Source organism: Apteryx mantelli, chromosome 8 (genome assembly GCF_036417845.1).
Source record: "Apteryx mantelli isolate bAptMan1 chromosome 8, bAptMan1.hap1, whole genome shotgun sequence".
Classification (NCBI taxonomy): Eukaryota; Metazoa; Chordata; class Aves; order Apterygiformes; family Apterygidae; genus Apteryx; species Apteryx mantelli.
Genome location: NC_089985.1, coordinates 26,212,237 through 26,229,112, shown reverse-complemented (window position 1 = coordinate 26,229,112; position 16,876 = coordinate 26,212,237). Strand labels below are relative to the sequence as shown.

General features: G+C 36.9%; 1 protein-coding gene across 1 annotated transcript in view; it reads left to right on the top strand.

The window, feature by feature from the left end:
• Positions 1–469: 469 nt before the first annotated feature.
• The window catches only part of DNAI3 (dynein axonemal intermediate chain 3), a 31,313-nt gene continuing 14,906 nt past the window's right edge, over positions 470–16,876 (top strand). Inside the window, exons 1-7 of the mRNA XM_067300989.1 lie at positions 470–743; positions 6,206–6,339; positions 7,639–7,680; positions 12,757–12,938; positions 13,502–13,606; positions 14,473–14,637; positions 16,502–16,701. Coding sequence (XP_067157090.1) covers positions 6,222–6,339; positions 7,639–7,680; positions 12,757–12,938; positions 13,502–13,606; positions 14,473–14,637; positions 16,502–16,701 — 812 coding nt within the window. The 5' untranslated portion in view covers positions 470–743; positions 6,206–6,221. The remainder of the gene's footprint in view (positions 744–6,205; positions 6,340–7,638; positions 7,681–12,756; positions 12,939–13,501; positions 13,607–14,472; positions 14,638–16,501; positions 16,702–16,876) is intronic.

Genomic DNA, 16,876 nt, shown 5'->3' with positions numbered 1-16,876 from the left:
ATGTCCCCGCGTGAAAACGACCAATAGCAGCTTCCGCGGCGGGGGGGGGGGCGGGTTTGAAAAGCAGAGCGCTGATTGCCTGTCGGCAACGTCAATCCTGGTCGCCCCGTCGCCCTAGCAACAGCCGCCTGCTAGCGACGCGGCGGGCAGGTAGGGGCGGCTTCACGGGGCCGGCGAAATGGCGGGCGCAGCCGGGCCCCACACGAGCGGGTTGGGGCGGGCGGCAGAGGCGGGAGGCTGCACAGAGGGACGCGACACAGGCGCCGGCAGCAGCGGGCGGGCGGAGGGCGCTTCCGACAAGCGGGGAGACTCAGGAGGCTGCTGGGAGTAAAGCAAAGCGTTCCCAGACCTGCAGCCGGGCCCTTGCTCTTCTGAAAATAACCCACAAATCCCCCCTCCGCCCCGGCCCGCTCACGCAGTTTTGTTCCAGCAGCTTAGCTTTCACATTTAAGAGATGAGATTTGTATTTTTACCTTTGCTCGCAACAAAAACTGGAAAAAGCCTGCCTGGTGTAAATCTTTATAACGTTTCTGGACATGTTGATAGTTCAAAAACCATGACAAGGCGTGTGCTACTGTGTTCTTCCTGACAGGATCAGGTTATGGCGACTTAAGCATCACATTTATTAACTGCTAACAAATTTGGACAACGCAGCCCAGCTGTCCCAGATCACACCAGCAGCTCTTTCCAGTGCGGCGTCGCCTCTCCAGCACCGACCAGTAACAGACGTGGGCAAGGTTACGGTAGTGCAAACTTCCGCTCTTCCACACTGATGCACCCTCTTTCCTGGAATTATGGCTTCATGCTTCCATAGCCAAATGTATTATGGTTGTTTTTAGAAGCCCCAATTTGATTTTTTTCCCTTCTACTAATTTGTCCTGTTACTGCTTGAAATTGTGCACTTCTGGCAACTGTCATGTCCAGTGACAGTGTGCTCCATAATTTGACTAACTTGTGCAATAAAGTGCTTCTGTACTGCTTTTGTTTGCTTTCGATCCATCCCTTGATAAGCGCATGTGATGCCAGCTAGATCTTGTATTGTGAAAGACCATGAATAATCATTCCCTGTTCACGTTCCCCCTCCCTCTCATGATTTTATTGTTCTATCGTATCCTCTTCAGTCATGTCTTTCCCAGGCTAAAAAAAGAGCCCTAGTTTATTCAGTCATTCCTAGTACGAAAGATGTTCTATATACTTGATCATCTAGGTTGTCCTTTTTTGTGCCTCTTCCAGTCCTATTATATTCTTTTTAATGGAAGAAAGGAGAGAAACAGAAGATAGTATTATACAATGTTACAAGGAAGTTTTCCATTTTCTTCTCTCTGCTTTCTTGGTAATTCTAAACCTATTCTTCCCCATACTGTATTTATCCCAGAATCTGTAACTATCTCTGTGGGTTTTTTTAAGTAACAAAATCTGCAGCTAGTTTATTTAGGCCCAGTTTCATGGAAACTTGTATGTGTGAAATCAGGTACATTCAAATAGAACTATTCGTATGCCAAAATGATTTGGCAATTGCCAAAATTCTGGCTTTACTCCCTACAAATTATACAATGAAGTTGTATCCAAATACGTACAAGCATTATTAAAAATACAAATTTTAGTTTTTTGTATTATTTGCTCTTTGTGTAGAGCAAAGTATGATACATTTAATTAAAGCGAACACTGTATATGAATTTATGTACAGATTAGGTCATTTTCAAGATGATATTTTTAACAAGAGCACCTAAATGTTTACAGGCAGAAATGTGATTTTTAACTTGATAGTGACACAACCAAAAAAAAAAAAAAAAGCAAAGTGTGTTTTTGATTATTTGCTTGTAGTGTTTTTGTTAAATGGAAGTGCACTCAATTTTTCAGTCATTCTAAATTGTAGTAAATTACAGTCCTAAATTAGTAATGCACACAAACTTGACCTTAAATCATTCAATTAGGCAACTAATGAATCATTCTGCCTCCTCAGTTCAGACAACATCTTTTGCAGTACTGTTAATTAATTAACTTTCTCCTTCTGCAGTACCTAGCAACTTTGTAGATTTGTTTTATAACTAATGTAATTGTTTCAGTCCATTAAATGATTAGGAGAACACTCTGATGTTCACTTTTCCCTTTAGCCAAAGGTCCATCTATGAAATAAATTAAGCTACAAAATGTCAAACAAAGTTTTCAAATATTTGCAGATCTACTTGGGCTTTACCAGTTAATGAATGTGACATTGTGTTCTGCTAAAAATTTGGTGAAAATTTTGACTCAACATATTTATTGAAAAATTTTAATGTAATACATTACCTACTTTTTTTATATAAAACACAAGGCAATGTATGTGGAAATTTTCAAGGACTTTTTTGTATTTTTGTACTCTTAATTATGTTAATTTACATGTTGTTTCCAACCTCATTTGTCAATCACAGAATCATGAATTTATACAAGTGTTAATGGAAAGGAAAAATACATTTGCATATTTTTATACAAATGTGCATGTTAGAATCCTTTCTAAATAAACAAAGTAGAAATATCCCTGAGGATAGGAACAAACCATAGCTGAAAATTTTCCCTTAAAATTTAATTTAAGACTTTACATTGTATGAAATCCACAAAAGAAACCACTTATTTTCTTGTGTCTTGCTTGCTGATCATAGTCTAAAAACTTAACAAAAGGTACCTCATAACATTATTTATAATTAATTTTCTCTTTGAACTAAAAGAAGGCATATTTAGTAGGATAGTGCCAGTGCCTGGCATTATGACATGAGGAATTATTAAAGAGGAGGTGGCCCCTAGCCCATGGTTCTTGCTTGCAGTGTGTTGTCACTGCCATCAGCCGCAGGCACTGGGGTCTGCATGCTCTGCCCCACCGCTGGCAGGGACAGCAAAGTATGACAGTACCCACAACCTTTTGCTGGCTCAGTAATGTTGCCCAGGACTTAGTGAAGGTTGGGAGCACTGGTCTTGTTTAGGAATGACAACCGGTTTGTTCAGTTAGCTCTTGTTCTGCCAAGGGCTCAGTTTTGTAACCTGAGATAATTTGCTAACAACGACCATGTTTTCAGACAGCCCTCTTATCTAGGAACCTCATTTTCCATGGGTCTTCCTGATATTATTTGGTACTGTGTGTAAAAACTTAGGGAGTGAAAAATAGCTGCAGTTAGAGGTAACTTCTGAAAATACTAGCTTTTATCTTAAACATTAGGAACCATTAGGGTTTTTCTTTATTAATTTCCTTTTTGAAGGAGGTGGGGTGCAAAAGATTGCTGTTTAGTACCTATTTTAGAGTCTTTGTTTCATGGCAGTTTCCCACAGAGAAACACCTGGAGGTTAGTAGCATAATCCCCTTTAAAAAGCAACCAAGTCAAACAGCTTTGCATATATACTTAGTAAATGCTATAGGCTTGAATGTGCTTCCACTGAAGTTTTTGGAAGTTCTGCCCTTGCTTTCTCTGGAGGCCTTAACCGTTTCCTAACCACTGACAATCATGTGCCCACAAGATGACAAATGGGCAGACCCGATATGTTATTTGGGATATTGTAGAAGGAGATAACTAATTAGTACTTTTCTAACCGTTCTGGATATATCTGTCTGTTTTCCAGTTGGTTATGTTCTGTGCTCACAGATGGAGCCATAAACAGTCCTTACTGATTACTGTATTAATTTACAGTGCCTAAAAAGGGACACTTTTTGTATGAATATATGCACACACCCCCACAGTCACACACTGCCTTCGCCAGCACTCCTATTGTCTGTATACTGCTATGTGTACCTCTACACCTGATTCTTTCAGTTAAAGAAATTAGTTGGAAACCATTTTCACTTTTTAAGGGAAGTGCTTTAACTGTTTTTATAGGTAAAATATTTTTTAAGTCAGTCAAAGGAAAGGGGATATTTTTACTTGCAAGTTGTTATTCTACAAAAAAAAGCCATGTGATTTATCTCAGGCCTTTCAATGTTTCCTCTATTCATGTGACTTAGGGTTTATATTACTCAGTAAAAAGACCTCAGAATTTCCAAATTTGCTTTGCTTCAGTATATAATAAGGAAATGGTAAAGTAAGAATGTGACTGTAATTTATATAATGAGGTGGTTCATATTGTCTTCCAACTGATTTCTAAAAGAGCGGGCCTCTCCTGTCCTGGAGAGCATTGTCTCTTTTAACTGGCAGCATCAGGGTCTTGTTTCAAGGTAGAGTAGCCACAGAATTCCTTTATAAAATGGGCCACAAGGTTTTATTTAGAATATACAATGGGGTGGATAGGAAATGGCTTCAAGAAAAAAAAAAAAAAGAGCGAGAGCGCAAAAATTAGCCTCTTTTAGCTATCTGAAGTGACACGCAGTCTTTAAGTTAGATAGCCCTAAATCTTTTCCAAACAAGTGTTTCAGAACTTTAAAATAAGCATATTGTTCAGTGTAGAGGTTCCTTTTAAATACTATAATTTGGCAAATGTGTTAAATGTGAATGTTAGGCATAATAAATGTATTGTCAATGTTCGTAGTCTCACATCTTAGCAAAAAGGCTGTGAAAACAAGGGCAGGAAAACCGCTTAACTTTCTCCTTACAGTCATTATACATGATTTACTTGAACATTTTTTGTTAATCTTCCAAAATCTCTTGCAAGGCAAAAGTTTCAGAACGTTGAAACATTAAATTGTTTTGTGCTGGGGTTATCCTTTCTGGCAAAAGCAGGAAGTCTAAGTTGATACAGTTCATGAGATGGAATAATCAAGGGGACCATATTTGCCATAATCACTAGTGAAAAAGAAGACTGTCTGACTCTGCTCTCATTAAAGTCAATAACAAAATTTATCTTGAATTCATGGGAATTTAATTTAGGTCCCAAATCTTGTTATCAGTGACCATCTCCAAACTAAAATTTAGACTGAGGGCTAAAATTATACTGCTTACTTCTAGAATATTTGACAACCATGTTGTAAAACAGAGAAACATCATGCTTCTCAGTCTGGGAATGAAAGACCAACCCGAGGCAGGAAGACCATTGAAATTGCAAATGCACAGACCATGCTGTATTTGCTTTAATGTTCACACTTTTTTAGGCTTTTTCATTGGGGAAGTCTTTTTTTTGCCTGAAGCCCTTTGATGGTAAATGTGTTGTCCACATGTCCAAGAAGACCAGCTGTAGCTCCTGTTGGAGTTCATGAGAAATAGCTGTTATATCATGACACAGGTGTTAAAGGTGCAGACTCTTCCTGTGCTATAAGTGCATCTACCTTCCTGTTATTGCTGTTAAAATTATAGTAGTATTCGGAATACTGTAGGTGCAATGTAGATATTAAATAGCTCCTCTCCCAGTCAGCTTATAGTCTTAACAAAAAGAGTAGGGGACATGGGAGAGGAGGAGGGAAGGTTCAGGTCCTTAAAGAGGCTTGTGGCAGAGACCAAGAATCTCATTGTCCTTGTCCTAGTTAAATGCATCTAGTTATTCTATAATAATATCAAACAATTTTCAATACTCTCCGTAACAAAATTTGGACCATTCCCATTTAGTTCTTTTATTGGATGCTGTGTGTTTATCTTCCACATGATGGTGCTGGAGCTGTATTTTGTGGTGGGGTCCTGTCTGGTCTGTACAGTTGGCAGGCTGCATTTCATTTCATTCTTTGCAGTGGAACAAGTCAGAAAACATTCCTATTCTCATCCCTATTCTAGATATTGGGAGGGAGAAGAGCAAATGAAACAAGGTAGCCTTTCATACAGCATAGTCTCCAGCTGTGTGGTTGTTGGCTGTGATTAAACCTGCAACTGCTTTCCAGGTTTGCCCTGCACAGAACTACGCTGACAAATGAAATGGAAATAAAAAAGCACAAAATGCTTTGTGCAGCTGTGTAATGATTTACACTTAAAGGACATTGGGACAAATACTTACAACTATAGAATTTTCACCTGTGCTCTTTACATGGTAGCTCAGGTTCCTAGATTTCCTTGTGAGTAAAACCTATCCTATTTAAAACTTTCACTGTTTTGGATAATCAGTTTCATACTTAATCACCTTGGATAGAAGGAGTGTTTCCAGGTGTTACATATCATATCTAAATAGATTAAGTTTGGGAATTAAAATTCTGCAGCATACTTCTGGCTTTAGATGAAAATAATATTTAATGATAAACTATAGAAAATTGTGGGCCAGATTTTCACTCATTTGAGGTCCATTACATTGTATGTTTACAGCTCCTTGATGATATATGTCTTTCTAGAAAGAAGTCTGAAAAAATGTCAAAAAATCTCATATCCAGCAAGTCCTCCTTAAAAAGTCCAAAAGGCTCAGCAAAGAAACAGAAAGGTGAAAACAAAGCTAAGGAATCCTCCAAAGGAAAACGAAAACAGATTGGTATGTATGGTATTGCAGTAATGAAGCAATAATCTGGTTTCACATGACACCTTCCTTAATTATTTTGGGCCCAAACGTTTAACTATATATGAGAAAAATTAGAATATGCTGCTTTATATAAACAGCTGAGAGATCTATGATTACTGATTATGACTTTGTAACCAAAACATGGAACATAACAAAGCTACATTATGATATTTACACTTTTTCTTGGTAGTTTAATAGTTTGTGGTGTTACAGAAGAAGTACTGAATGGGAACTTGGAAAGCTTAATATGTAGGTGTGGGGAGAGTCAAAGATTAACTTAGTCAAGGGAGCTAGCATCAGACACAGAGGGGTATCCCCAGGAGCGGGAGTTTAGGTGATCAGGATCACACTAGGAAGGTACAGTAGTAGATTTTGAAAACAAATCTCACAATTTAATTGCAGTGCATTTTATTACGTTTTTCTGAGACGTGATGAGATGCTACCTCAATTGTGCCATTTATTAAGTGTACACTTAATGAAGTGTAAGCTAATGTGGTTTTGCTATATATATATATTTTTCCAGTGATTCATGCACATTCACAGAAAGGGCGAGAATATACTCTTGCTGTCCCCCCGCCAGTGGCAGCCACCTCCCTGAAGCCTGATGTCTCTTTTTAATCACCTTTTCCCTTCCAGTTGATTAATAGCTGTTGGACTGCAGAGAAGACTCTGCACCTCAATGCTAATCTCTTCCTGTTCTACCTCGCTGTGGAGTTTGCAGACCCTCTCTCAGGGGCTGGAGTGTGCCTGAGTCCTGCAGCTCCCTGCCGTCCCGAGCAAGGCTGCCCACTGTTAGAAAGGGGTAACATCTGCTCCTTTCTGCACAACTGCCAGTTCTGCTACCGTATGTTAGGGAGCCTGCTCCATTTATCACCTCTTTACATGACATGTTTTGCATGCTAAGTGCCCCAGGCAGATGCTATCAGGTAACAGTCACTGCACTTTTCGAAGCACAGAAACTGCAGTGCACACCACAAAATGAGAGCTTTCTTATGTTGAGCATCTGCTCACAATAAAAATGAGCTTTAAATCTCTGTAGTTTCGGAGAAATGCTAGCACATCCTTAACATACACACTTTATTTTCAAGGGTTCTCTCTTTTCTTGTGTTAAACTTGAATTGAATGGAAATTATTTTTTTTCCTCTTCACAGATTAGTTTTAAATATATGTAAATATTTCAAACACTGTCCTGACAAAGAAAGAATTGTATATTGATAGTTAATTTGTTAGGAAGAAAAAATACTGATTTAACATCATACTGTTATATTTCAGATAAAAAGGATGAAGAAGTTAATCTATCTATGGCTAGTATAGGTAAGTGCTATGATGATTTGGGTTTATAGTAATAGTTTTGTAGAGGAACTGGGATGAGGGGAAATAAAGATCATTACAGCGGAATTATAGGATGCAAATTTCTTGCATTTAGTAATAGTTAAGCAATTGAAAGAAAACCTTGAAATACTTTTATCATTTTTAGTTTTTCTTTAATCTTTGTCAAACCATTATTAAATCTGATGAGAAAATGTAGATCATTTGTGTTTTTAATCATATATATCAATACACATTGATTCAGTAGGATGACACTTTGTAGAACAAAATAACATCTGCCACTGAAAAGTCACAAGATATCAAATACTTCTTGCGTTATCAGCATTATCAGCATAGTTATCAGCAAGAAAAATGTGGTTTTACTTTAAGTGTGGCCAAAGTTATGAGATAAAATATGAAATCATTTGAATTGAAATATATTGCTTTACCTTAAACACCTTTTTTTTAATGTTTCTTCATGTCTCTGGTTAGGCTTTTTGTCTGACCTGATTTTTGCAATTTTTTCTTATATATAATATATAACTTACATTGACGTCAATGTAAAATTTATATACGGTTTACAGGAACAGCTCAAAGTGTTATCTATCTTCTTAATTAGCTTTTAATGGTGCAGCTTTTATTGCTAAAAGCAATAATGTGGCAAACTAGGAATATATACACCAGGTAATTTTTAAAGAAAACACAAATGGCTCTTGCCTGAGTGAAAATTGCGCTCTCTAATTAGGTTCACTCAAATGGGTTGGCTGCAAATAATGGAAATGCACAATAAGTGATCCCTCAGATGATAAAAGTGTTACTTTTAAAATCATATTTATGGTGATCCTGGAGATAATTAGTATTGGCTTTAAGAGAGAATTTTAACTCCACCTAGTGGCAAATAAAGTTAGATTTGTATTATTGCATAATTGTTAGAAACAGGAAAAAAAATCTTACTATATACAGACACTGTCTGTGCAGGATTTAAACTTTATGCATGTCAGCTCCTTAGCATAAGACCTTCAGTTGTCTTGGAGCTTTTTGTCCCTTTGTGAAGGAATAATAGCACAAAATAAGAGCTGTGGACTGTTACAAATGATATGAACACAATTTACTATTATAGCACAAAGTGAAGCCTCTTACTAGATGCTACACTTTTTACTGGAAAAAGCAGCATTCAGTAAAAATATTCATATTAGTAAGAATTCCAGTATCAGCTCCTTTTGTTATAATATAGAACCTTTTAGACTGAAAGATGCACATATTTTAATTCTGATCATTACTTTGTTTTTAAATTGAATTTACAGCAATTGAGCAGTGAAGAACGCATCATTTAAACTGTGTCTCACTCTGTCCTCTCCCCTAATGCTATTTTATTTTTCTTAGCTTTAATGCATGCTTGTATTGTTTCATTTAACATTGAAAACTGCATCTCTTTGAGAAAATTTTTTAACATCAACATTTGTGGAATAAACTGTATGCATTTGAGTAAAAATAATTTATCAGACGAGCTTCTTGAAAAACAACAGTTACTCCTGGTTAGAATTTTTGACGTATCCAAAAAAAAATCTATTTTTTCAGTTTTACTTTAATTTATTTTGAGCCATTTCTCTTCTGCAAAAATTTCACATAAGAGGTCATCAAAAACTGTTGTAAGAATTGGGAAGTTAGGTTTATAAATTTTCTTTAGGTTCTGGCTCTCTTACTTGCATGAGCCACATAAACCAACTCTGAGGTCTGTGATATATTCACATTTGCTGTTCCTTTGCTCCTTCTGTGCTTTCTGGCCTATGGGCCATCTGTGTATGGCAGAGGATGGCAGAGTCATACCACATTTGGTGCACAGCGCTAAGGTTTCTATGCTCTTGGCTTGTGAGAGCATAGATGGCAAAGAGGATGCCTTCTTAGTCATGGTTTGGATGGAAGGTATTCCACTGTAAGGAATGGGGGCTGTTTCACTTCACAATACTGAATATTTACATACTTTAAAAAGTAAATGTAATTTGCAGTGCCAATATATTGAAATGTAAAGCATACCTCTACTGTTGAGGCTTGTGCTAGAGTTTCAGTCTGTTTCCTAATGACTTCCTAATGAGGGATGCCTCATGCCCTTGGCTAGTGGGACCCAGGACCAGATCAACTTTTCAGTTTCTTAAAGGAGTAAGTGTTTTAAATCACCCTAGATTAAACACTTTTTCTCAGTGTGGTCTCACAGCCAAATTGATAAACTAAAGAAGGATCCAGGTCTTGGACTCCTTAGCTACAGGGATTAGATGTCAAAAAGGCAAGCACAGGCACTCCAGAAGACTAACCAGAGCTGACTTGGTCTAGTCTTACCAATAGTGAGGCTGGACCAGATGGCCTCAGAGGTCCTTCGCAACCAGCATTTCTATGATGCTGTGATTCTTGGAAGCATCCAGCATCCTGTAAATCACAGCAATCCTGGAAATCTGTGAGACATCAAAAAAGAAAGCAGTGCAATATTGACTACAACTTGCGAAGAAAGAGTACTAATAAACTACACATGCTTATTTTCTGTATGCCACAAAATAACTAGTGAATCCCAAGTAAACCATACCTGGAATACTGCAGGGCGCACCTGCGGTGTCTTAGCATTTCATTAATTTTAGTGGATGACTATGGCAGAGTGGGTGCAGTGGAGGAACAGCCCTGAAAGGGTTTAAAGGATAAATGTCAGATTCATCGAATGTCATGTATTATGTGATAGGCTTATGCAGAGATTTAGCTTCATGGATGATAGAGATTAAGAAGGATTTATTGTTTTGTCAGTTCTAGATGGCTTAGGTTAGAGATGGCTTCTCAAAACATGCAAAGCCAGCTGGTCGATATCATCACTTTAGCTATATCCACTTCAAGTCAAGATACACAAAAGAAGAAAAAATGCCACAGGTGCTATGAATTCAGATAATACATTAAATATATCAAGTAAACAAAAAAAATAGAATAAAACAAAGAAGAAAGATAGAAAGTATTAGCTATTATCACAAAACCAGTCAATTTCAGTACCTAATAAAAATCCTGTGTACAAGTATCCCTAAATCCTTTCCATTTATGAGTTAGTCAAAAAAAAAAAAAAAAAAAAAGCACATTCAATGTGAGCGTCTGCTAGCCTTCTCAGACAAAAGTATAGTGGCCTTCATGAAGAATACTCATATTTTTTGACACCTATGAGACATACAGGTTGAATCTGTTACCATGGCAGTATTGGCAAGGAAGAAGAGAGTCTCTCAGGCAGGCAAGATTCGACTTGCTGGGTCTATACAGTTCTTAGTCACTTATATCTGTTATATAAGCCAAAAGGCACAACGTAATTTGTGAGGGACCATTGTTAGTACATATGGCTGATGAACACTTACAAGAAGCCCATGCTACTGTGTGCTAACGTCAGATTCTGAGTGGCTGCAGTGTAGTCCTTGCTCACCCAACTGAACCCATCCTCGCTAGAAATGCTAAAGATAACAGTGCCAGAGTTAGGATAATAATTAGCTGTCTTGGTCTGAATCAGTATGAGTGAACCTAACAGAAGTCACATGCACAGCAAACAACAGATATATTCTCCATCAAAGCAGTAAATAATCTTATATCTGGTTTGAAGCTCAGCAACCTTGCTTCAGTCTCATGTAATAGTTAAAAAATAAATTCAACTACACTCTGAACTGGATGAGAGGAAGATGAAAGTTCCAAATCAGAAAAGCATGCTTATTTGGAATGGTATTTAAGCCTTATTTAGACTAAACATTGGCTTTACATGGTACAGCTCTATAGGGAAGAACTAGAGTATATATTGGAGGGATTTCTTAAATCAGAATCATGCAGTTGTGTCCTTAGTGTATTAAAAACAGTCTATTTGTGACTGTTCACCAGTGCTCTTAATGACCCATTGAACAAGAGAGAAGACCACCACCACACAACCTGTGATACCCCCTCTGAGAAATCCTGTTAAACAGAATGCCTATCTTCTCCCCCCCGCCCAAGATGAAAGAAGAGAATTAGGAGATGACAGTTCTGTCAACAACATGAGTACTGCCTTAGATATATGAATACATCTTCAGAATTTACAGTAATAAAGACAGCAACTAAATGCATGGATATAAAAGTCAACACCTGTTCTTTACCCGTTATCAAATGTTAGAAAGTCAGTATTATTAAAGTAGATTATTTCCATTTTGGAAAGATAAAGATCAAAGAAGGGTAAAATTCTCCTAGAAATTGCCTTACTGTGAAAACTTTTACATAATTAAAAAGAAATGATAAATATAAAAGCCCTCCATTTGACAAATTATCAAAATCCAGAGCCACACAGTTTTCCATAAGAGGTTTCTTTTCATTCTGCTTTCCCTTCCCCTGCTGGCTTTCAGTAGCTGGAACTAAATTGAAAATACAGACCGTGGTCTGAAGTTCTTCTAGCCCACTCCAAAGATTTAAAAGCAATGAAATCAGAGCAGACAACACTGAACATTTTTTCCTGTATATGTAACTTTGGGCGTATAGAGGAAGGTTCTGTAAACTTAAACTTTGTAAAATTTATCCTTAAACAAACAAAATGATTTTGCATAATAGGAAAGATTTTCATAAATGAAAATTAAACAGGCCATGGATTTGTCAGCCTTTTAACCAACCTAAAAACCACAAGGAGACCAGATTTTCTACTGTCACCATCAAAACTAGGAAATGTTTCTTTATACACCACACATCAATTCTGGGCATGAAACTTACTGCATCGCTGCTAGAGCTGGTGTGGTTTCTTTTCGTTTTCCTTTATGTATGAATTCAGATTTCTTTTTCCTTTCCCTTTTCTTTTTCTTTTTTTTAAGATAGCTTATGTTAGAAATAATATAAATTCATTAAGCAAAAAATGTGAGGTAGCATCTTTTCAAAGATAAACAAAATTAGTATAATTTGCACTCCCTGCCTCCCCACATGCCAAAAACTATGAACCCAGAGATTCCAAGGCATCCTGCTAGGGAACTCAGACAGTAATTCAGAGATTATTATTAAGCTACATGTTTATGTTTATATAACACTCTGAATTTGTTTGTCATGCAATTTTGCTTTCTTTCATAGGCCACCCGGAAATCTTTCCCTTAGTTTTCACTACACAGACCCAAGAAATCTTTAACTGCCGAGTTGATGAAGATGTCACAGAAGAAAATCGTTTCAAACTTATTAAAAAAGAGGACATCATTGAGGACCTGAAAACAAGAGCAGCAGTTTCTGATTTCCACCCTGTCAAAAAAGTTGTCCTAGTATGTAGTGTATTTCATTCTCACTTTAAGACTTTATTCCGTCAGAGCATACATACTTTTAATGGTAAGGTCTGTTCTTGTTTGACCCTTTGTAAACACATGAATGCTGTAATATCCAAAGGTAATAGGTCATGGACCATTGTCATCTCCAAAAGTTTCTCATGGCTCATCATGCACCTTTTTACTAACTTTGGATTGAAAAAATGCTAAAAGTAACATAAATGTTACTAGTTTTAATTCTGTGTACTGGCAGAGGTTGACATATTTGGGCTTTCCGTGATTTGTGGCCTACTTATTAAGAACCTGTAAAAAAACAGTTTCTTTTCTGTTTAAGTCTGTTTATGAAAAATGATTGCTATTTTATCACACAGTTACTTTTATTACAAAATAAAGTCTACCTATGCTTTTAAATTAGCATGTGAAATTCTCAGTGATGACCACAAGATTGACCACAGATGCTGATTTTACACAATGACATTAGTGATAGCTTTGTTAGTAACAGGCTCGTGTTTTTTGGATGTTATTTGCTTTCAATTTTCCATTAATTGTTTTAATTGAAATAGGAATATCCAGGGGAAGAACTTCTGGTAGTTTTTGATGCAGAGTTGCAGTATGGACAGAATTTTTATCTTGTTGCTACTGAAGAAGCCAAGGAAAACCTTCTGAAGGTAAGGAAATCCAAATACACCCCAGCATTATTATATCTAAAAATGTTTCAGAATCTTGTCTCAGATATGTTATTCGGGATTGGTATTGTATTCATAAGCATCTGATGTGCTTGGCATGCCAGAATATTTCTCTGAAGCTAATCCAACCATGAAAAATATGTGTATCACAGTAAAAATGCCTTTTTTTTCCAGAGAAAAACAGAACTGAATTTTTGTATTTTCCTTCAGAGGGACCATTATAACCCTTTGTTGCATTTTTATCGTAATGGATAATTCCCTCTGCCAGCACCCAGGTTTCCAAGCAAGAAATACATTTAAGAGATTATAATGTAGGGGGCACCTTCAAAGTAATAGTATACATATTTTTCAGAATATGTACATGTATGTTCTTCAACTCAAAAATGTTTTTGAATTCTAAATAACTCCAGATGCATAGAGGATTCCGCCTTGTGCAATGTGTCATAAAAGAAGGTTTATGGGCATTTTTCAACATGACTCCGTCACCCAGCATCAGGGGAAATAACAATTAATAGAAAAGCAAATTGCAGTTCCAAGACAGGAAGGCCTAATATAGGAAGTCACTATAAATTCTTTTTTATATAATAGTGATGTTCTTTCAAGACTATAGTATCTCTCTAGTATTTACAAATTAAATATGTAATATTTATTGGAAAATTCTAATGCACAGATGGCTGAACGGAGCCTAACTGTGCCCTTGGGTACAACTGAGTGTGGCCAAATTTATTACATTGTGACAACAGTAAAGGCTGCGTGCATTAAGATTGAAAGCTGAGCTTCTAACTCATACTTACATTTTGGTAACAAATTTTTGAACAAGCAGTATTTTCCATTGTTTGATGTCATAGCTTCCAGAAACTGCAGAAGAAGAAGAAAAAGAAAAAGAAGATGATGAAAATAAAGAGGGAACACTAGAAGAGTGTGTTTATAAGCCTCCTGTCTGCAAACCTTGGGTTTCTCTTGGCAGTGAAAAGGAAGTTGAAGAAGAATCTGTTAAAGACAGTGTTTCAAAGGTCAGAATCAATGCATGTTATGCAATCAAATGAATATCACAAAAACAAAATAATTTCCTTAAAAGCCAGAAAATTGAAAGTTGCCAATGTAGTTTTACTTGAGGTCTTGTTCTATTTCAAAAAAAAAAAAAAAAATAGAGAGAACTAGCTCATCTTTTAAGGAAACTTGAAGTGCTTCAGGAACAATTTTTTACAACTGTCCCCTTTAAATTCTGCAAATGAAGCATGTGAGACTGCATGGAACATGTTTACTTTTTAAGCTGTAAGATGAGAGTCCTGATCATCTGTGGTCATTAACTGTCTCTGCCACTTTTTGCTCAGTTTACTATCTGGACAGATTATGAGGTTGAATCACTGTAATTATATTCTAAGGACCTAGTTCTATTTCCATGTAGCCCAATGAACTTTGTTTCTTCATATGGATTGTATTTAAGTAGTATTTAAAACTTATAAGGACTCTCAACCTTAGAGTAAATTATACCAATTACAGTTATTAAAAGCTGGCTTTACAAAAGGGCATAATTAACTGCATCTAAATATTATACTTCAAAAATTTTAAGTCCAAAAAATAGATCCATTCACAACCGTCATCAAACTTGTGATGCATTTGGGGTCTGTGAGCATTTAACTGTCCACCAGTGAATTTTATTCATTACCTTACTCTCTGCTCAGGGAACATGGCCAAAATTTTGATAGTTCTCAGCATCGGGACATATTACTTATACTTAAAAACATGTCCGAGTGTTCTGAGGCTAATTTACAAGCTCTAAATTTAAGCCACGTTAGCAGTCCAAGTATTCCGTGTTCTACCATGCTGGCAAGGTCCACTCAGTAGTATTCTCAGAGTGTGCCTGTTAACCAAGGCTTTGTAGGAAATGGAGTTTGAGGCAGCAACGATACTCTTTTACATGACAAATCCAGCAATTAAAATCTGCCATTGCCCTCTTCCTTCCTTTCTCACTTTCTCATCTTCTCCATCCCTGTCTTGAGTCACCTCCTCACCCTTGTCCTGCCATAATTTCCCCCAGTTCTGGAGGCAGGTGAGTACTGTAGCCTGTTGGTTTTTGGGGCAGAGCGGAAAGTGTTAAGGCCTCAAAATTTTACTCCCTACTTCAACTTAGGGAATTTTAAGTATTTTATATTAAGTATAAATTTGGGAGCATTATAACAGCTGGGCTGTCACATAAAAGGGAAGTACCAGCCCACATTCTGCTCCAGTTTTGTGGGCAGCTTTGCAAAAAAAGTACCTGGCTTTGAATCCAAGGCAAAGAAATACCTCCATACAGCCTGGAATCAAGCTACCTCTCTTTGAGGGCAGAACTCAAGTCACATCCCTCCTCCTTTCCTAGTTCTCACTGTAAGTCCTCACATGCTAATTTTTGTGGGCCCTTTTCTGGGTGCCTTCCTTTCCTTAGGCACTGCAAGGGAAGCCAAAATACCTCATCCAAAGCTGAGAATTGTACTAAGCAGGAAAGTGCTGAAAAGATAGGTCCTGGAAGCCCTCAGCCCTTGGCTGAGCCAAGCTCAGCATTACATAAATCCTCATATCAATCAAGCCTTTAGACAAAGATGCAGTTTTGATATTGCATATATTAGAATTTATAATTCTCTATCCTGCTAGCAGTAATCGCAAAAGGCAACTTCTTTGTTCTGGAAATACAAGTATATCTTCTATTCTGTATATAGGTGATTTGAACATATATAAGTATTTCAGAATTTCAAAATGTAGAAATATTAGTAAACTCAGCACAAAAAGTCATTCACAGAACTGGTTCTGCAATTATATGAATACTGCCATTTTACAGAATTGACCTTCCAAGGCCTTTCTCCTCTGCTAATTTCAGAAATATATATATTTTTCCAGATTAAGTATTTGATTTCTCGAGTACGCAGAAAGTTCGGTGCACCAATTACATTTACTGATAAGAATGCTTCAAGTGTAAAAGACAGTTACATTGAATGTACTTCCTATCAAGACAAAACTTTCAGCATTAAACTGCTTGAAAAAGATGTGGGTGCACAAATAGTTCCAAAAGTAAGAGAAAACAGTACTCAGACAAAATGGTAAGTGTGAGAAATATTTACCAGTTTATCTTATTTATTAACCTACATGCTATTTCTGATCTCACCTAAAGTTATGTAAATTAACTCCTCTGGAGCTATTCAGTTGCAAACTGATTATGAGAGCAGAACTGGATGCTCTGTCTGCGTCTTTCTTCTCTTGCTCTTCTCTAGAGAG